The 22,621-nt window shown below is 33.8% G+C and overlaps 1 protein-coding gene across 5 annotated transcripts in view; it reads left to right on the top strand.

The window, feature by feature from the left end:
• LOC142221801 (uncharacterized) overlaps window positions 1–21,680 on the top strand; it is an 84,359-nt gene extending 62,679 nt beyond the window's left edge. For 3 of the 5 annotated variants that reach the window (XM_075291624.1, XM_075291621.1, XM_075291623.1), the window contains exons 3-5: window positions 12,822–13,934; window positions 19,964–21,011; window positions 21,084–21,680. In XM_075291624.1, the coding sequence (XP_075147739.1) occupies window positions 12,822–13,934; window positions 19,964–21,011; window positions 21,084–21,169 (2,247 nt within the window). In that variant the 3' untranslated portion in view covers window positions 21,170–21,680. The remainder of the gene's footprint in view (window positions 1–12,821; window positions 13,935–19,963; window positions 21,012–21,083) is intronic. The other 2 variants (XM_075291625.1, XM_075291626.1) reach the window with 2 other exon arrangements.
• The last annotated feature ends 941 nt before the right edge of the window (window positions 21,681–22,621 follow it).

The following is a 22,621-nucleotide window of genomic DNA, read 5'->3' as shown; positions in this document are numbered from 1 at the left end:
TCTCTTAGAGGCTCCGCAAACCAAATCTGGGGATCGGTTTATATGGGGGCTATATATGATTATGGTCCGATGTGGACCAATTTTTGCATGTTTGTTAAATACCATATACTAACATAATGTACCAAATTTCAGCCGGATATATATATATATATATATATATATATATATATATATATATATATATATATATATATATATATATATATATATATATATATATATATATATATATATATATATATATATATATATATATATATATATATATATATATATATATATATATATATATATATATATATATATATATATATATATATATATATATATATATATATATATATATATATATATATATATATATATATATATATATATATATATATATATATATATATATATATATATATATATATATACTTTATGGGGTCGTAGAGCAATATTTCGATGTGTTACAAAGGGAATGACAAAGTTAGGATGGGGGTATAAAAATGCATAGTGCCGTTTATAATGAATTCATTAGGAGAAATGTAAATTTGGATGTACATATACCCCAGAATGAATTGCAGCATTAAACTCAAATTAATTCCATTATTAAACAAGAAAACTTACTAAAATAACCAGTGAGTTAAATTCGTGAATTACTACCTACATTCTCTTAAAGCGCCATTATAATGATATACCTGGAAAAATTTTCAGAATCAACGTTAGATTACATATTGTTTTTAATTTTTTAAGTAAATGCTCAATTATGTTGATATTTTTAGGTGATTACCCCATAATTTATTCCATTTTGTTAAGCCATAATCGATTAATAACACAAATATATCGTACTAAAGATATATTTGTGTTATCAATCGATTATCATTTATCTGATGCTCATGCCATTCTCTTTATCTTTATCTCATTCTCTTTCCGATTTAAGAAATTGACCTAATAAGTCCTCTTTTGTCAATAAAGATGATTTGTTTATTAATCCGTTCTTTAACACTAAAGTCAAGACGTTTTTCTATACATTATAACTTACCGGAATGTAATGCAACGTGTAATGAGAGTTTTACTTCTTGAAAAAGTTTTTACATTTTAAAACAATATTTAGACTTAAAATTTAAACCGGATAAAGTGTTATTCTCGGCATATATTTATACCCTGCGGCACACTGTGGAACAGGGTATTATAAGTTAGTGCATATCTTTGCAACACCCAGAAGGAGACGAGATAGACAAATGGTGTCTTTGGCAAAAATGTTCAGGGTGGGCTCCTGAGTCGATATAGCCATGCCCGTCTGTCTGTGAACACATTTTTGTGATCAAAGTCTAGGTCGCAGTTTTAGTCCAATCGACTTCAAATTTGGCACAAGTATGTGTTTTTGCTCCGAATAGAACCCTATTGATTTTGGAAGAAATCGGTTCAGATATAGATATAGCTCCCATATATATCTTTCGCCCGATATGGACTTATATGGCCCCAGAAACAAGAGTATTACCCCAATTTGCTTAAAATTTTGCACAAGAAGAACAATTAGTACTATAGTCAAGTGTGCCAAATTTTATTGAAATCGGTTTAGATTTAGACATATCTCCCATATATAGCTTTCGCCCGATTTACACTCATATGACCACAGAGGCCAATATTTTATTCCGATATACTTGAAATTTTGCACAGGAAGTAGAATTAGCATTTTAGATATGCGTGCCAAATTTGGTTGGAATCGGTTCTGATTTAGATATAGCTCCCATATATATGTTTTTCTAATTTCGACAAAAATGGTCAAAATACCAAAATTTTCCTTGTAAAATCGCCACTGCTTAGTCGAAAAATTGTAAAAATGACTCTAATTTTCCTAAACTTCTAATACATATATATCGAGCGATAAATCATAAATAAACTTTTGCGAAGTTTCCTTAAAACTTCTTCGGATTTAAATGTGAAAAAAGTGAACTGTTTTATAGCAAAATTGAACTACTTCGGGTGAAAATTGAACTAACTAGATTTCCACAAAGCGTTGTTAAGACTACGAATAAATAATGCCGTGGTGTACTTTTTTACGACAACTCACGAAATTACACCTTCTCGTAGAAGAACAAATGAACTAAAAGTAAAAAAAAAATAATTGGCGCCAAACATGTAGGTTAGGTTAGGTTAAAGTGGCAGGTTAAAGTTTCAGGCTCACTTAGACTAACATTGTGATACCACATTAACTAACAGTACCCATTACATAGGGACACTTCTAGTTTTACCCGCTGAACCTTCTCGATTATTTTCTTCTGTTGAACCAACCAGATTGTTCCAAAACATTAGCAGACTGCTTAAGTTAACGTTTTCCAGGTCCGCCAGTAATCTAAAGCTATATGCTCCTAAAATTTGCTTACGCCTTACACAAAAAGCAGGACACTCACACAAGAGGTGTTTAATTGATTCCATTTCTCCCGCATCATGACAGCTCATACAATAGTCATTATACTTCGCGCCAATAGTTTTTGCAAAATCGCCTATCAGGCAGCGACCCGTTATAGCAGATATCAGGAGTGAAATCTGACGTCTCGAGAACACTAGCATATATAGTGTGCGGTTTAAGTTTAAATGGGACCATATTTTCTTGGTGTCGCTATAACCCTTGCAATTCTCCCATCGAACATTTGACATCTTCTCACGCAGTATGAGCTTGCAGATAGCTAGCGGCATACCAACAGATTCTAGTTCCCCTGGAATATGTAAGGTAGTCCCTAGCCTTGCCAACTCCTTCGCTTCGCAGTTCCCTGGTATGTTCCTATGGCCAGGCACCCATATTAGGGGAATATTGTACTGCTCAGCCATCTCGTTGAGAGATTTTCGGCAGTCGATGGCCGTTTTCGAGTTAAGGAACACAGAGTCGAAGGATTTTATTATTGACTGTCTGAGTATATATTAATGCCAACATTTTTTGGAACAATACTTCTCAGCCATTTCGCCACCTCTCTTAATGCTAATATTTCAGCCTGACTAAACTATTACAGTGATTAGCTAATCTTTTCGCTATTTGAAGTTCCAGATCTTTAGAATGTACTCCGAAACCCACTTGTCCATCCAATTTGGAGCCATCAGTGTAGAAATCTATATATATTTTATTTCCCGGGGTCTGCGTACACCACGCCTCACTGTTGGGAATTAGAGTTTCAAACTTTTTGTCGAAAAGGGGTTTCGCCAGATTGTAATCCACTACGTTAGGCACATCTGGCATTATTTTGAGGACCGAACTGTGACCGTACACTTTTTCCGACCACATCGATAGCTTGCGCAACCGCACAGCCGTTGTTGCAGCTGACTGTTTGGCCAAAATGTCTAAAGGCAATAGATGTAGCATGACATTAAGGGAGTCTGTTCCTGTCTTACTGAATGCGCCTGAGATACACAAGCACGCCATACGCTCAACTTTATCTAAACCTGTCGGTTGCTGAAGTGCCGGCCACCAGACTACAACACCATATAGCATTATAGGTCTAACCACTGCCGTGTATAGCCAATGCACAATTTTTGGTTTGAGGCCCCATTTTTTTCCTATTGCCTTTTTGCACGAGTACGAAGCTATCGGAGGTTTTCTCGCCTTTTCTTCAATATTAAGCCAAAAGTTCAGATTCCTGTCCGGAATAACGCCAAGATATTTTGCATACTCACCAAATGGAGTTTCAATACCCCCTAAGGATATAGGCTTAACCGTAGGAGTTTTGCGATCTTTGCAGTACATGACTAATTCTGTCTTTGCAGGATTTACACCAAGACCATTCTCTTTCGCCCATTTCTCAGTCATACGGAGGGCTCTCTGTATAACAACTCTGATTGTGGATGGGAATTTTCCCCTGACTGCTAGAGCCACATCGTCTGCGTATGCCACCACTTTTATCCTTTCTTTTTCTGGAGAAACCAGAAGGTTGTTTATAGCAACATTCCAAAGAAGAGGTGATAGAACTCCTCCGTGGGGAGTGCCTCTGTTTACAAAAATAAAAATATGATAAATGTAGCGTTAGTTTAACTACGCAAATTTTTCTCGTTGTACAATATGGGTAAATCATCACTGGAATTGTGTGTAACATTCTGTCCATATTTGCCAAAATCGGAAGAACATATATATGGAGGCTTTATCTAAATCTGAGGCGATTTATATCAAATTCGGTACATATAGTATAGGAAGTTAAATCTACTCTCTCTATGTTAAAAATCAAGTTAATTTGATTAAAATGTCGTTGAATTTCGGGGATAAAATGTGGGTATTCTAGCCACACAAACAATATGGACTAATTTATAAACTGTTAGAAAAATCTGTTTTTCATATGTTCCGATATAAACGAAATATGTTTCGAGCACAATTTTTAAACACAATATATTTAAGTGCAAACATGTAATGTTCCTAAACTAACACTAAATGTTTGGGACACGTATGTTAATATGTTAGAATATATTATGTTTGGGGCATGAATGTTTTATAAAAATAATATGTGTGAATGTAAATATATATAAATTTACAAATTTCGAGTAAACATATATATGTTGTGATATTTTATTCAGAGCGCGACAGAGAGAGAGAGTATAGAGAAAGAAATAGAGATGGAAACCGGGAGGGTTGACGAAAGATATCAACATAACACAGAGAGAGAATGAAAAGAGAGCAATTTCTGTGAAACCGCTTGTATGTTGTTTCGGAAAACGGTTTTATGATAAGGCCAAAAATTGATATGCTTAAGTCTAAATATTATTTAATTTGAATATTAGAAGGAGTATTCGGAGTACAGATAATAGACATTCGGAACCAAGAGAACAAACATTTGAAAAAAAAGAGCATGTGTTTTCGACTTGAGAGCAGCATTTTATGTTTTAAGGAAACGTAATAAACGTAATATTAAGAATAAATTCCTTTAAACTAATTAAATTTTTATTAAAAGAAAGTTTAAAAATTTCGCTTCAAAAACAATTTTTTTCAGTAAATTTTGGACACAAATCTTGGAAATTTGTGCATCTACGTTAAAGTCTTGTGTATTTGAACTAAAGAGTATTTTTCTAAAAGTAAAGAAAAAATATTTTTGATTTAAAGAAATCATCAAAAACGCTACAAATTATATTATGTGTGGACATGTGTTTTGTTTATCATTTGGGCATTATGGGCACAAATTTTTTTCTTGGTTCGTTAAAAGAAATCGGAACGTATGCTAACCACTGCTCCACGTGACCAACAAATGTATGTTTCTGTTAAATAATGTTATGTTTGCATGGGCTCGTGGGCGCTGCAAACTATGGTATATAAATGTAACTTATAACGATAATTATCTATTGGTGACTATAACAGCTACGTAGCCCAGTGGTAGTGTGTTGGCTTACAAATTGCATGGTTCACGGTTCGATTTTCCGTCCAGGCGAAAGGTAAAATTTAAAAAAATTATAAAATTGAATAATTTCTTCAACATTATTTGTATTACAGAAAAAGGTGCCAAGAACTAAAAATTTCGTGGAAGTGAAAATTATGTGAGGGAATGAGCACAATCTTCTTGGGTAGAAAATTCTTCCAAGCATATAATATTTTTGGGCTCAAAATGCTTCCTAACATATAATATGTTCACATAAAACAAACATAATAATGTTTCGGCAATATCCAATAATATATGTGCTTCCTGCAAAATATGTTTGGAACATATGTTAGAGAAGCGATTTTTTTTTTTTTGAGGGTGTACATGATTACGTGAGACCACAACATACACTAACATCACGTACCAAATTTCATATGAAGAACTTTGCTTTCCGGGATACTTCAGTAGTCAAATCTGAGGATCGGTTAATAAGGAGTCTATATATAATTAGGGATACGTCCCAATTATGTATAGTTGTAAGAAGGCATATATTGACACCACGAACTCAATTTCAACCGGATCGTATTAAATTTGCTCCTCCAGAAATCAAATCTGTGGAATTAAAACTGGTCAGCTATAGCAGTATCCTAGCAAAAAAGTAATGAAAATGTTCTTTTTGAATCCAGAAGTGGTGCAAAATTGACGCAGAAGCGATGAGTTTAACATGGGATTGTCATAGGACGGAAGTCCTCCATTTCAACAGCCGTTGCACTGAATTTGCATCACTTTTTTTAGGTGTGATCCGAATTCAATGTTTTGGATGTAAATTAAAAAATTCTGTGATATTTTGTCAAATAAATAATTTTTATAATTTTTAATGGATTCTAACGCTTGTCGGAAACGTTTGATCTCAAATATTTTCAAAAATTCACAATTTTTTCAGATTGGATTTAGCATTTTTTTTTTGACAAAATTTAAATGATTTGTATCATTTTATGAATTCTTACTCTATTTTTAACATATTTGAAACAAAACAAGTATATACGGCCGTAAGTTCGGCCAGGCCGAAGCTTATGTACCCTCCATCATGGATTGCGTAGAAACTTCTTCTAAACACTGCCATCCACAATCGAATTACTTAAGTTGCGGTAACGCTTGCCGATGGCAAGGTATCTTAAAACCTCCTAACACCATCTTCTAAATTGTATGTAAGTCCATACGTGGTATATATTAAATCAAACAATATCGATCCAATACGAATATAATTCAGTTTGACAAAGTAGACATAAAATTTTGACAAAATTTTCTACAGAAATAAAATTTTAACAAAATTTTCTATAGAAATAAAATCTCACAAAATTTTCTATAGAAATAAACTTTTGACAAAATATTCTATAGAAATAAAATCTTGGTAGATTATTTTTGGCTCGAGTGGCAACCATGATTATGACCCGAATAAAATTTGAACAAAATTTTCTATAGAAATAAAATTTTGAAAATCTTTCTGAAAATTTTGACAAAATTTTCTATAGAAATAAAATTTTGACAAAATTTTCTATATAAATAAAATTTTTGTAGATTATTTTTGGCTCTAGTGGCAACCATGATTATGAACCGATATGAACCAATTTTTGTGTGATTGGACCAATTTTGTTATGGTTGTTAGCGACCATATACTAACACCACGTTCCTAATTTGAACCGGATCGGATGAATTGTGCTCCTCCAAGAGGCTCCGGAGGTCAAATCTAGAGAACGTTTTATATGGGGGCTATATATAATTATGGACCGATATGGACCAATTCTGGCACGGTTGTTAAATATCATATACTAACACCATGTTCAAAATTACAACCGGATTGGATGAAATTTGCTTCTCTTGGAGACTTCGCAAGCCAAATCCGGGGATCGGCTTATATGGGGGCTATATATAATTATGAACCGATGTGGACCCATTTTGCATGGTTGTTAGAGACCATATAACAATATCATGTACCAAATTTCAGGCGGATCGGATGAAATTTGCTTCTCTTTGAGGCTCCGCAACCCAAATCTGGGGATCGGTTTATATGGGCGCTATATATAATTATGGACCGATGTGGACCAATTTTTGCACGGTTATTAGAGACTATATACCAATACCATGTACCAACTTTCAGCCGGATCGGATGCAATTTGCTTCTCTGTGAGGCTTCGCAAGCCAAATCTCGAGATCGGTTTATATGGGGTCTATATATAATTATGGACCGATGTGGACCAATTTTTGCATGGTTTTTAGAGACCATATACCAACATCATGTACCAAATTTCAGGCGGATCGGATGAAATTTGCTTCTCTTTGAGGCTCCGCAAGCCAAATCTGGGGATCGGTTTATATGGGGGCTATATAAAATTATGGACCGATGTGGACCAATTTTTGCATGATTGTTAAAGACCATATACCAACACCATGTACCAAATTTCAGCCGGATCGGATGAAATATGCTTCTTATACAGGCTCCACAAGCCAAATCTGGGGATCGGTTTATATGGGGGCTATATATAATTAAGGACCGATATGGACCAATTTTTGCATGGTTGTTAGAGACCATATACCAACATCATGTACCAAATTTCAGCCGGATCGGATGAAATATGCTTCTTATAGAGGCTCCACAAGCCAAATCTGGGGATCGGTTTATATGGGGGCTATATATAATTAAGGACCGATATGGACCAATTTTTGCATGGTTGTTAGAGACCATATACCAACATCATGTACCAAATTTCAGGCGGATCGGATGAAATTTGCTTCTCTTTGAGGCTCCGCAAGCCAAATCTGGGGATCGGTTTATATGGGTGCTATATATAATTATGGACCGATGTGGACCAATTTTTGCATGGTTGTTAGAGACCATATACCAACACCATATACCAAATTTCAGCCGGATCGGATGAAATATGGTTCTGTTAGAGGCTCCACAAGCCAAATCTGAGGGTCCCTTTATATGGGGGCTATACGTAAAAGTGGACCGATAGGGCCCATTTTCAATACCATCCGACCTACATCGATAACAACTACTTGTGCCAAGTTTCAAGTCGATAGCTTGTTTCGTTCGGGAGTTAGCGTGATTTCAACAGACGGACGGACATGCTTAGATCGACTCAGAATTTCACCACGACCCAGAATATATATACTTTATGGGGTCTTAGAGCAATATTTCGATGTGTTACAAACGGAATGACAAAGTTAATATACCCCCATCCTATGATGGAGGGTATAAAAAGTTAAAATTACCCATTAAAAGTATGAAAAAAAAAGTTATAAAAAATTGAATTAAAAGAACTTCTTGGGTAGTTAAAATAAAGAACATCATTGGGAGTGCATCTTCTGGAAGTGCTTTTAAAGTTGTGCCTTTGGAAGAACTTCCAAATTTTTTTGCTGGGATCATTTGAGTTTTTCCTCTGACTTTTCCATTCTCGGGGAAGCTGGAATTTATTGCAAATTTTCGGGGATCCCGCTCAAAAGAAAAGTTTCTAATTTTACAATTAATTGTTTTTCGAGCTTTATGGACAATGGTTCCATAGATCAAATTCCTTGATGTAATTTGTCCATAAAGCTCGAAAAACAATTAATTGTAAAATTAAAATATCATGCATTTGGACGTTAATCGCGTGTTTCGGTATCAGGCTAACATGAAAAATAATGAGAACTTTCTTGGATATGTTATCAATTTTAGACATTTGGAAAAGAAACTTTATATTTCTTGAATTTTTTTCTACAAATATTTCTAAATCTAAGGAAATGCTTTATGCTAACATTTCTTTGGTATTTGTTTGCGATACCACTTTGCAGTAATTCATTAATAAATTAAACTTTATGATTTTTAAAAAGAGATATTTAAAATGTAACTTTAAAATCACAATATTGCATGTTAAGACCGTTTTCTAATACGTGCTTATATGGTACCTTCTGACGTTTAGGCGATTATCATTGTTATCAGATTGTGTTTTACTCTCCTCGTTTTGGTGGTGCAAGCCTAATCTAGCAATGAGGTGTTGGTTCAAGTTAGACATTATGTGAAAAAATTATTAAAGTATATTTGAGTCTGTGTTTTTTTTTCTTTTTGTATGATTTTATGCTTTTGTGCCCGTTTATGTAATAAGTCAAGTCAGCCTGCGAATATAACACCCTTTTGACGTAGAAATCATGAACCCGCATAAGAAGCTTTAATATTTTCTTGTATCTCTGGTGCGGATGGATGAAAACGTTGGTATATCCATATCATGTTTGTTAGGGTGTCCGTATAATGGAGGACTTTAAAGAAAAACTGCTTTAATAGACATATGACGTTAACAGAGTAACTAAAATCTATCGAAAAACAAGTAAGCAAAGCCTAATGTCGGGCGTAGCCGACTATATATTATACCCTGCAGCACTTTGTGGATCTACATTTTCGATACCATCTGAAATTCTTCAAATTTGATCTGTGCCATTTATAAGGTTTATGTTTCCATATACATATATTTAAATATGAACCGATTTGAACAAAATCGGCCACTGTCCCGGTGAGGAAATGTTTAAATCTAAAGCCATTTTTAATCAATTTCGCAAAAGTCCATTTATGATTTATCGGTCCATAAATCGTCATAATCGTCACTTCTATTTTAAAAATCGTCAAAAATCTCTAAGGTAAATAATATTGAAAGAAGCTAAATTTTTGTTTAAAAACAATAATACTAATTTCATATAAAGAACAGAAAATTAACATACCTAACTATGCATTTCATCAACAAAAGCATAACCCATTCAGTTTTGTATAAAAATAATAAAAAAAAAATTATGATTAGATTGAAGTTTTTATTTGAAAATAAAAATAAAGATCTTTAGTATTTATCGGGCAACGTTTTTCCGAAATTAAAAAAAAACTCTTCTTGATTGACTCTCTAATTAAGAGGTACAATTTTCTATAGAAATAAAATTTTAACAAAATCTTCTATAGAAATGAAATTTTGTAAAAATTTTCTTAGAAATAAAATTTTGCCAGAATGTACTATAAAAAATATAGAAAATAGAAAAGCATTGCCAAAAAGTTTTATAGAAATAAATTTTTGCTAGAATGTTCTATAGAAATAAGTATGTGCAAAAGTTTTCTACAGACATAAAGTTTTGAGGAAGTTTTCTATAGAAATAAAAATTTGACAAAAGTTTCTATAGAAATAAAATTTTTACAAAATTTTCTATAGAAATAAAATTTTGACAAAATTTTCTATAGAAATACAATTTTGACAAAATAAAATAAAATTTTGACAAAATTTTCTACAGAAATAAAATTTTGACAAAATTTTCTATAAAGAAAACATTTCGACAAAATTTTCTACAGAAATAAAATTTTGACGAAATTTTCTATAAAAATTAAATTTTTACAACATTTCTGTACACAGAAAAAAATTTCCGTAGTTAAAATAACGCTAAATTTAACTTATTTTTATTGGAAAAACATTATTTGCTTTTAGTTAAATTTTATTATTTTTATCGAAATTTTCACAGCTTAATGAAATCTTACTTTTTTTAAGTATGTCTCAAAAATTTTATGAACAAAACGTGAGTATAAAGTTCAATGACCGTACACATAAGTTCAATATGAACTAAAACAAATGAAAATTTTCGTACGATTCCCAAAAATAGTAAGAATGAAATACTGTATGGTTAAAATGGTCATGATTTGGCGCCAATGATTTTCTTCTTTACTTTTAGTTAATTTTTTCTTCTAAGAGATGATGTAATTTCGTGAACTGCAGTTAAAAAGTACAACAGGGCATTAAAATTTCCTGGTTTTAACAACGCTTTGTGGAAATCTCAAAATGAGGAGTAAAATATAGGTCAATTTTAGTGCGTGGTAGTTCATTCTTTTCACTTTTTTCGGTGTTAGAAATAAAATTTTGACAAAATTTTCTATAGAAATAAAATTTTCTATAGATATAAAATTTTAACAAAACTTTCTATAGAAATAAAATTTTGACAAAATTTTCTATAGAAACAAAGTTTTGGCACAATTTTCTATAGAAATAAAATTTTGACACATTTTTCTATAAAAATAAAATTTTGATAAAATTTTCTATAGAAATAAAATTTTGACAAAATTTTCTAGAGAAATAAAATTTTGACAAAATTTTCTATAGAAATAAAATTTTGACAACATTTTTTATAGAAATAAAATTTGGACACATTCTTCTATAGAAATAAAATTTTGACAAAATTGTCTATATAAATAAAAATTTCAATAGATATAAAATTTTGACGAAATTTTCTATGAAAATTTAATTTTTACAATTTTTCTGTAGAAGTAAAATGTTAACAAATTTTCTATAAATTCAATATAAAACATTTCTTTGCAATAAAACAACATTTTTTTAATATACTAACCACGAAAATTTGATCGACAACTTCAAAATAATTTCTTTTAATTTGATAGATTTTTTGTAAAATTTTCTTCAAATTTTGGTGGATTATTTTTGGCACGAGTGGTGATACTAATCCTGTAGGTGTAGAATGAGGTATAGCTCCTACATATATGAAATGTTTATCAACAATTTTCTTTTTCTGGCTCTAAACGTGTAAACGAATTGCATCTATTCAAAATGTTTAAATGTCGTCATTTTTGGGGCAAAAATCGGAACATTGGCATTTGATATTTTTTGAGTAAAAAATCGTCAAAATGCCGATAAATCGGCAAATATGGCAACCCTGGTTATGGGCCTTTTAAGTGCATTTTGAGCGAAAAATATATATGGGGCTATATCTCACTCTGAACCGATTTCTTCCAAAATCAATACGTTTCTGTTCTGACTCACAAGACATACACGTACAAAATTTGAAGTCGATTGGGCTAAAACGACCTAAACTTTGATCACAAAACTGAGATCACAGACAGACGGACGGACAGACTAACAGCTAGATCGACTCATGGAACTTTATCCTCAATATTGTGTTAAATCAAGGTTGTACACCAATATTTTTTTGTATCACGTAAAGCAATATATAGGAGTAACCTTCAGTTTTGTTTAGGACGATTTCAAACGGCATCTACTGATGCTATATAGTCCTACAGCGTACTCATATTTGCGTTCCATTGTTTGCGTAATTTTAAATTTTGTTAGACCGAAATGTTTTCTTACTTACCCCAATGAAGTAGCAATGGAAAATGTTCCACACATTCCTTCTAATAAAAAAATTCTTAATTGACTTCCAAAACAATCTCAATGCGGGACACCCTAATATTTAGGTCTATGACTGTAATAATTCGTAATAACTTTTCAAATTAATGGCCACAGATGGCAGAAAACAACAAACATTACACTTAGAGATTATCTGTGCTTTGTTACCGACATTTTGCAGATAAGCCAATTGTATGCAAAAACCAAAACGCAAAAACAAAAACAACCTGCAAAAATATTTAGATTTTAGTTTTATGCCAAGGATCATTAATTGGAACTAATATACTGTGATTTTCTTTTCCACTTGCAGACTTACATTACCTGCCTTCTACTGTGTCTGTGGGGATTACATGCCCAACACGTACGGGCAGATGACGAAAGTTCAACAGAGACCAATGAGATCATACCACGCGAGGCCATACAAAAATTAGATATATCGGTAAGACAAGCCCTACTACGTGCCATAGATAAACTGGAACAAGAAGCCCAAAATGAGGCAGACGATGATGAAACCGATAACGAAGGAGAGAGCGGAAATGATGATGAAATACCCAATACCACAGAAGTTCCAGTCATCATTCCATTAGCAAGTACCACTGTAGTACCTCTGATAACAGAGACCAAAGATGAAATATTGGAGGAGAGCACCAATGCTGCAGATGTTTTCCCATCGGTACAGTTCTTTACTGCCACCTATGATGAGAATAATGCCCGTGAACAACCTCTATCGGCCTTCATAGATAAAACGAAATCACTGAGGAAATCGTTAAAACAAAATTTTGGTTCACCTGCTACCGTGAATACAAATACGGGTGAGACAGTCGTCAATAACATTCAAGCTGCCCGTAGTGTTGGCAATAGCTTGCAAACCAATGAAATCTCCTCAAATAGTTTCGACGAAATCAAATTTGAAATTCGTAATTCAAAACAAAAATCGACTAGCACCACAACGACAACAACAACTACTCGGCGTCCCAGGACCACAACCAGAAGGACAACCACTACCACAACAACAACGACCACAACAACTCCCCGACCAACTCACAATGAAGATGGTGAAAATATCGAAGTTGTCGATAAGAATGATATTCGCATACAAGCGGCTCCCCTGGTAACGGCATTCACTGTTAATTTGGATGAATCAGGTTCACCCAAGCATGTGGTGCCCATAGTTGATGTTGCCCAACCAACCGCTAACAGTTTAATAAGAAGCACCACCCAAAAGACACACGAATCCATATTCCAATCTTCGATCAACTATGAACCTACCATCACAAAGTTAAATGTTTTGCAAACTGAAGCTCCAAAGTCCAGCAACAATCATCTGCCCAGTCCGCCTCCAACACAATCGACGTTTAGTTCATCGACGACATCGTCGAATACATTCTCAAATGCTGTACCCACATCTGGGCATTATATTACGGTAAGATGTTATATATTTAATAACAAGTAAGTAAAGTGGAAAGAAATCTGTGAGGTATCATTGAAATAGGTTTGAGACATAAACCGTATATCAATGTGAACAGAAACGGCTGATATTAGGAGCAATGCTTGATATAACTAACACCTACAAAATTAGTATGACATCAATAGGTCTGTTCGCGTACTTTTCCAATAAAAAAATATCCAGTAAAAACTAGCAAGAGAGTAAGAGTGTAATTTACACTCTTTGCTTAAAATTGCTGAAAAGTACACGAACGGTATCCAGTAACTATTTGCACATTGAAAATTTCAGCTGCTAAAACATTGAAAACAAAAAACGAATCCTGTATATTTAACTTCCAATCGTAGTTGCCGAACATGTACATTGTATTGGTACTTTGTTTGTTATCAATAACCAGCTGGCAACGTATGCTATGGTTTGCAAGATTTTACTGGGAAAAAAATCTCTAGCAAAAACTTGCTCCCTTTTGCTGGCGTTTTGGTGTAAACGAACGACTTCCAGTAAAAATTCGTAATAATTATAAAAAATTATCGGGTTCTCGAACGGAGCTAATATTGTGTCTATTATAAAAACAGAGTAAATCGCTCAATTTGTGTGACTAATGTAGCTAAATTTGTGAAAACGGCCAATATATGTCTGTAAGATCTCCATGTAAGTCTCGATAGCCGGTCCTAACATCTAAAACATCTAAATTTGAAATTTGAGTAACATTGGTTAATAAATAAGGCTATTTTGGCCCAATGTTGGAAAAGCGCGCTTTTTGCTTTGAGTAAGATCAGTTCTCAGCAAAAAGAAAATTGTAAGTTGTTCCACAAACATTTCTTTTAAAGCGCCTGCTGGAATCCTCCATCAATTTTTTCCAATTCCAATGCAGTTCTTTTTAGACAAGTCAACAAACATTTATGTTAAAGCGCATCCCGGATCGCCCATAGATTTTTTTCCACTTCCTATGCAATCCTTTTGGACAAGTTTTGGAAGGTACGAAATTAGGCCCCGTTAAGTGAAAATTAAATTAAATTTCGCAAAAAAGAATAGAAAAATCAATAAAAAAGTCAAAAACAAGTAAGGAAAGTCTAAAGTCGGGCGGGGCCGACTATATTATACCCTGCACCACTTTGTAGATTTAAATTTTCGATACCATATCACATCCGTCAAATGTGTTGGGTGCCATATATAAAGGTTTGTCCCAAATACATACATTTAAATATCACTCGATTTGGACAGAATTTTATAGACTTTTACAAAATCTATAGACTCAACAATTAAGTTGGCTAATGCACTAGAGTGGAGCACAATGTTAGTAAAAAATATGGGAAACATTTAAATCTGAAGCAATTTTAAGGAAACTTCGCAAAAGTTTATTTATGATTTATCGCTCGATATATATGTATTAGAAGTTTAGGAAAATAAGAGTCATTTTTACAACTTTTCGACTAAGCAGTGGCGACTTTACAAGGAAAATGTTGTCGAAATAAGAAAAATATATATGGGAGCTACATCTAAATTTGAACAGATTTCAACCAAATTTGGCACGCATAGCTACAATGCTAATTCTACTCCTTGTGCAAAATTTCAACTATATCGGAGTTAAAAATTGGCCTCTGTGGTCAAATGAGTGCAAATCGGGCGAAAGCTATATATGGGAGATATATCTAAATCTGAACCGATTTCAACCAAATTTGGCACGCATAGCTACAATGCTAATTCTACTCCTTGTGCAAAATTTCAACTATATCGGAGTTAAAAATTGGCCTCTGTGGTCATATGAGTGTAAATCGGGCGAAAGCTATATATGGGAGATATATCTAAATCTGAACCGATTTCAACCAATTTGGCACGCATAGCTACAATGCTAATTCTACTCCCTGTGCAAAATTTCAATTAAATCGGAGTAAAAGATTGTTCACTGTGGTCATATGAATGTAAAACGGACGAACGATATATATGGGAGCTATATCTAAATCTGAACCGATTTCAATAAAATTTGGCACACTTGACTATACTACTAATTGTACTCCTAGTGCAAAATTTCAATCAAATTGGGATAAAACTCCGGATTCAGGGACCGTATTAGTCCATATCGGGCGAAAGATATATATGGGAGCTATATCTAAATCTGAACCGATTTCAATAAAATTTGGCACACTTGACTATAGTACTAATTGTTCTTCTTGTGCAAAATTTTAAGCAAATTCGGCCAAAAATCTGGCTTCTGGGGCCATATAAGTCCATATCGGGCGAAATATATATGGGAGCTATATCTGTGATTTGACACCGTTGGACTTTTTTCTTTGGGGTTATTTGAAAGAAAAGGTGTACGTCGATAAGCCAGCAACAATTCAAGATCTAAAGGATGAGATAATTCGGCACATTAACGGCATAGAACCTCCATTATGCCTCAGCGTCATCGAAAATTTGGACCATCGGATGAAGGTGTGGCACCGAGGTCGCGGCGCCCATTTGGCCTATATTTTGTTCCATACATAATTGAGTAATACCAATATATCATAATAAAACAAAATTACAATAATTTCCTAAATAGTTTGTGTTTTATTCAAAATCAACATCGGCCCTTGAAATTTTAACCACCCTTTACTACCACCACGTACCAAATTTCAACCAGATCGGATGAAGTTTGCTTCTCAAAAAAAGACACCGGAGGTCAACCCAATTCCTGCATGGTTGTTGGATTCCATATACTAACATCACGTACCAAATTTCATCCGAATCGGTTTATATGGGGGCTATATATAATTATTGACCGATGTGGACCAATTTTTGCATAGTTGTGAGAGACTATATACTTACACCATGTACCAAATTTCAGCCGGATCGTATGAAATTTGCTTCTCTTGGAGGCTCCGCAATCCAAATCGGGGGATAGGTTTATGTGGGGGCTATATATAATTATGGCCCGATGTGGACCAATTTTTGCATGGTTGTTAGATACCATATACTAATACCATGTACCAAATTTCAGCCGGATCGGATGAAACTTTCTTCTCTTAGAGGCTCCGCAAGCCAAATCTGCGGATCGGTTTATATGGGGGCTATATATAATTATGGACCGAGGTGGACCAATTTTTGCATGGTTGTTAAAGACCATGCACTAACACCATGTAGCAAATTTCAGCCGGATTGGATGAAATTGGCTTCTCTTAGAGGCTCCGCAAGCCAAATCGGGCGATCGGTTTATATGGGGGGCTATATATAATTATGGACCGATGTGGGCAAATTTTTGCATGGTTGTTAGTCGATAGCTTGTTTCGTTCGGAAGTTAGCGTGATTTCGACAGACGGACTGACGGACGGACACACTCAGATCGACTCAGCATTTCACCACGACCCAGAATATATATACTTTATGGGGTCTTAAAGCAATATTTCGGTGTATTACAAACGGAATGACCAAGTTAATATACCCCCATCCTACGGTGGAGGGTATAATAAAACAAAAACAAAAGAATTCATCCCCGGTGGGATTTGAACCTGTGCCGTTTGACTTTTTCACTTCCGTGGAAATTCTCTTGAGAAGGTTTGGCAAATTACGATAATTATTAATTGTTTCTTGATTTTTAACGAAAAATATATATTTATACAAAAATATATGCCGAAAAAAAAAAACAAAATAAAAACGATGTATAACATAAAAATAAAAAACATTTTTTTAGAAAAATATTTAATAAAAAATTGCCGCAAGTGAGATTTGAACCAGCGTTATTTATTTTTTCATCCATAATAATAAAAAACATCTCAAGAAGTAGTTAGAATGTCATTCCGTGGTGTCATATTAGGTTCATATCACAAACATTTGAATAGACGTTTTGAGGCATCGTGTTCATTAGCGTTTGTGGCTGAGTGTGCTAAGGCGTTCTGTAATGGTGGCAACAGACCCAGGTTCAATCCCCGGTGGAAGCGAAAAAGTTTTTCAATTTGTAAAAATTAGATAATAAGAAAATAAAGGTGTAAAAAAATACTGATAAAAATAAAATGATTGAAGAAAAATTTTAGTTTTTTCGTTTTTTTAATTTTTTTATCCAAATGAACTTCCAAGGCCCAACTTCTAAAGCAATGCAAAGGATCCAAAAATGGAGTACTTCCGCCCTATGACTAGCCCATATAAAATTCATTGGAGATGATCCAAGTTTACACTACTTCCGGATCACAAATTGGGAATCCAAACTTCTTATTTGGAAGCTCTTTTTTTGCTGGGTTAATAAATAAGGCCAAATTTTAGCCAAATTTTGCAAAATCGGCGATACATATATATGTATATGAGCTATATCTAAATCTGAAACGATATCAATAATTCTTTGCAAGTATTGTAAGTACTATAGATGATATCATTCTGCCAACTTTGAGAGATATCGGTTAATAAATAAGGGTTTCATAGTTCAATTTTGGAAAATCGGGCGATACATATGTTATGTATATCTATATATGAACCGATTTCAATGAAATTTTGCATACTTAAAGGGTACTATCAAAAACTACATTGTGTCAAATTTGAGGATAAAATCGGGTAAAAAATAAGCGTAATATGACCTCATTTGTCGAAATAGGGCTATACATATATATGGGAGCTATATCTAAATTTGATCCGATATTTTCCAAATTCAATAGCGTTTGTATCGGTTAACAATTGCGACTGGAATCCTGCGAACAACAAATACATGGAGGACGGACACCAAGGGATAAATCGACTGATCTGAGTCGATCGGTATACATTTTATGGGGTCTAAAATCAATATTTCTGGTAGGCACATTTTTTGGCAGATCAAAATTATTATCCCTGGCCACTATGTAATCAGGAAATCTCAAAATTTGTGTGGCTAATGGAAATATTATTAAAATGTGAACTTTCAAAATAATCGGAATAAATATTTTGGCTATATCTACATCGGAACCAAATTTGGCATGCTTAGTAGAAATATTAATTCTACTCCCTGTGCAAAATTTCACGTAAATCGGAGTGAAACTATGGAGCGACCGGTCACATCCCCAACGGACATATCGCCCAAAATTACTTTTAGGCGGTATGGCCTGCCTTAGGGCGGTTATTTTGCCCAATTTTAGCTTGGGCTTTACGCGGTCACATGCTCCGAAAAATAGGCGGACATAACGCCCAATATTTTTTTGGGAAAAATTAATGTCGGAATTCAAATCAAAAAGTAGTTTCGAATCCCAGTTTTGGTTAACAAAATACGTACGTATAGGCCGTATGACAGAAAGCCCAAACTAAAATTAGGCGATATGTAGATGTGATCGGTCGCCAAACTATGGCCTCTGTGGTCATATGAGTGTAAATCGGCCAAAAGATATATATGTAGGTGCTATATGTAAATCTGAACTAATTTCCACCTAATTTGGCTTGCATAGTAAAAATTTTATTACTACAACTTTTGCGAAATTTTACGTAAATCGGAGTAAACCTTTAGACTCTGTGGTCATATAAGTGCATGTCGGGCGAAAAATGTATATGGTAGTTATATCTAAATCCCAACCGATTTCTCCCAGATTCTATAGTATTCTATTCTGACCAAAAACACACACTTGTGCCGAATTCAAATTGGCATAAAATTCAATCGTATTAAAACTGCAACCTATAGTTTGGTCATAAAAATTTGTTCACAGACAGAGATCAACTCAGTAGCCGAAATACTGAAATTGCAGAACTACTAGGAAATGAAGACAGCGGATGCTTAAAAAGACTGACTAGCCCATGTAAAAATCATAACTTTTGGTCCGATCTTGCACCGGATCATAAAAGAATAATTTCATGGTGACACTTTGATAAAAATACATCCAACCGCGAGAAAATAAGGGTATCTACATAAAAAGGTATTTTCATATTGTATATGGACTTCGCTCTGTTTTTTTGATTTTATGTCTCTACCAACAGCCAAGCATCTGACCTAACCTAGCATAATATGATAGAGAGTAGCTACGAGTCCAAATTTATGCAATATTAAATTAATTTATAAAATTCTCTACTTTCATTTATTCCAGAAGCAGCCATTGACTTCAAATTTAAATCAACCGTCGTCATCTTTGAATAATCCAAACAATTATTTAATAGAGAAACAACGTGAATTGGAACAACAAATCTATCAATTGAAGTTGCAAGCCCAACAACAACAAGAATTAATATTAAGACAATTGAAATTATTGGAAGAACAAAGTCGCCAGAGGAATCCAAACATCAATGCCAATGCACAGCCAGCACAGCTTAGTACGCCCCAACAACAATTGCCACCAACTCAACATGATTCTAGTTTTACCATACGTCCATCCATTGAATTCATACCAAGTACACAAACAAAAATATCATCAATATCACCAGTATTCCCATCTTTCCCCGTAGAACAACAATTGCCCCTCAGGGAATCGAATGGAAAATTTCAAAATGGTGGCAATAATAAAAATTTCCAATTTACTCCGAATACAATATTGGCACCTCCATCACAACAGCAGCAATTGCCATCACTAAATAATCCCATACAGCAAATATTCCATAATTTACAACAAAAGATACAAACACCTTTGCCTCAAACGGGAGCCAATACTCAGGGTATATCCAGTATATCGGCTATACAAATACAACCATCGAATCAAATAAGTATAGTACCCACATTTGCTCCATCGCTACCACAACCACCAGCAGAGTTGTCATTGGTTCAGGCTTTGCCCCAAAGGAATTATCAACAATTCTCGCAACAAACTTCGCCATTGGTGCCTCAATATGTCACAAATGCCTTATTGGAACGTCAACAACAGGAACAGCAACAATCCTCCTCCACATCACAACAACAGAGATCACGTTTCTTTCGCCAGGAGACGGATACAGGAAACTTTGGTTTAAATCAAATACAAGCAACATCGAATTCCAATAATATTTTTGCTCCTTTCAATCAACAGCAACAGCATCAACATAACTATGATAGTCAAAATTTCTATAGGCAACATTTGAGTCCGGATATCAGCAATCAATTGCAACAGAATGCCCAGCAATATTATCAGCAACAGCAGCAGCAACAGTCGTCCTCGTCACAAGCAGGTAAAGAATATCGTAGATATAATCCCTCGTATAATTTTCATAATTTAGAAGAATTAAAAATAATCAATAAAGTTTTAGCTCTTAACCATGGCATTAATAATTTTGCACCACAATCACTGTCAACATCACCACTGGCTTCTACGGCACGTTTCTTTTGAGAATGTGAACCATTCTACCACCATTTCCACCAACTTCGTTCCACCTAGAGTATGATCAAGCCGTAGAGTAGAATACAAAGGGTCAATGGTTCTTAAAATCCCCGGGCTTCTTTCGTTTACAGCACTTTGTATCATAAACACTGATATCCTTTCTACTTCAGCACCATGTCCTTCTTAATTCCAGCTTCCTCTACGTAAAACTTATTTGCTTTAAATTTTGTTGGTACACAATTCACAAATATTTCCACGAGTACAGATATGAAATAATTTTGTATGATTTCTTTGTTTGTTTTTAATTTTAAGAACATAGTTTGTAAAATTTAAGTTACTCCAATGATGTTGTACCTTTTTAGAAGAGTTACCTATATTCATACTGTGTACTTATGTTACTTATATCATCTATAAATAAAACAAAATCTTTGTTTATTATCCGATTATATAGTGCTAATGACAACAAATTTTTATACTGTAATAATTTATTATTAAAAATAAAAATTTTTGAAAAATTTTATTTCATTTGTTTCAATTCTCAAAAAAACAACAAACAAGTAAGGGAAGTCTAAAGTCGGACGCGGCCGACATAATACACCGTGCACAACTTTGTAGATCTACATTTTCGATACCATCGCAAATCTTTCAAATTTGTTCAGTGCTTTATATAAATATACATGCATTTAAATCTGACCCGATCTGGACAAAATTTGTCTTGAAAATTTAGGCTTGAAATCTACTAAAATTAGGGTCGGAGTCGAGCCAATTTTGCTCGACTCCGACTCCAGCATTTTTCATCAGCTCGACTCCGACTCCGGAGTCGACTCCGGGTAATATAACTAAATCTCATTTTAATACCACTAATTTGTAGTTCTATTGTGGGGGTACCGTAAGTGGATCGATATAAAGTATCGTATTTATTTATGTGTGCAAGAAAAAGGCTTTAATTTCACATTAGATGCCAATTGAACTCTATATTTCAAATTTAGGACAATGTTTAATAAATAAAAAAATGATATAAATACCCATCATAATATGAGAAAATACCAACAGTATATGTATTTGTGGACCAAAATTATTGATACTATCTCAAATCCTTTAAATTTGTTGCGAGCTATATAAAGGTTTATATTCCCATATGCATGAATTTGAATCTGAATCGATTTAGACAAAATTATATATACTTCTACAAAATCTATGTACTTAAAATTTAAATCTAACGTTATGGGACGTAACACATTTTTTACAAAAAATAAAAATGCAAGGAAAGTCTAAAGTCGGGCGCGCCGATTATATACTCTGCCCAACTTTGTATTTAGATCTACATTTTTATAAATTCTCAAATCAGACTTCTACAAAATCTCAAGCAATATTTGGAAAATATTTATGTTTAGACAATTTCGCAAAAATGCATTTATGATTCATTCATTGAAAATTTTGAAAATTTGAGTCATTTCTACA

Source organism: Haematobia irritans, chromosome 1 (assembly GCF_050003625.1).
Source record: "Haematobia irritans isolate KBUSLIRL chromosome 1, ASM5000362v1, whole genome shotgun sequence".
Lineage (NCBI taxonomy): Eukaryota > Metazoa > Arthropoda > Insecta > Diptera > Muscidae > Haematobia > Haematobia irritans.
Note: the sequence above shows the minus strand (reverse complement) of the source record. Positions and strands in the feature narration are given on the sequence as shown.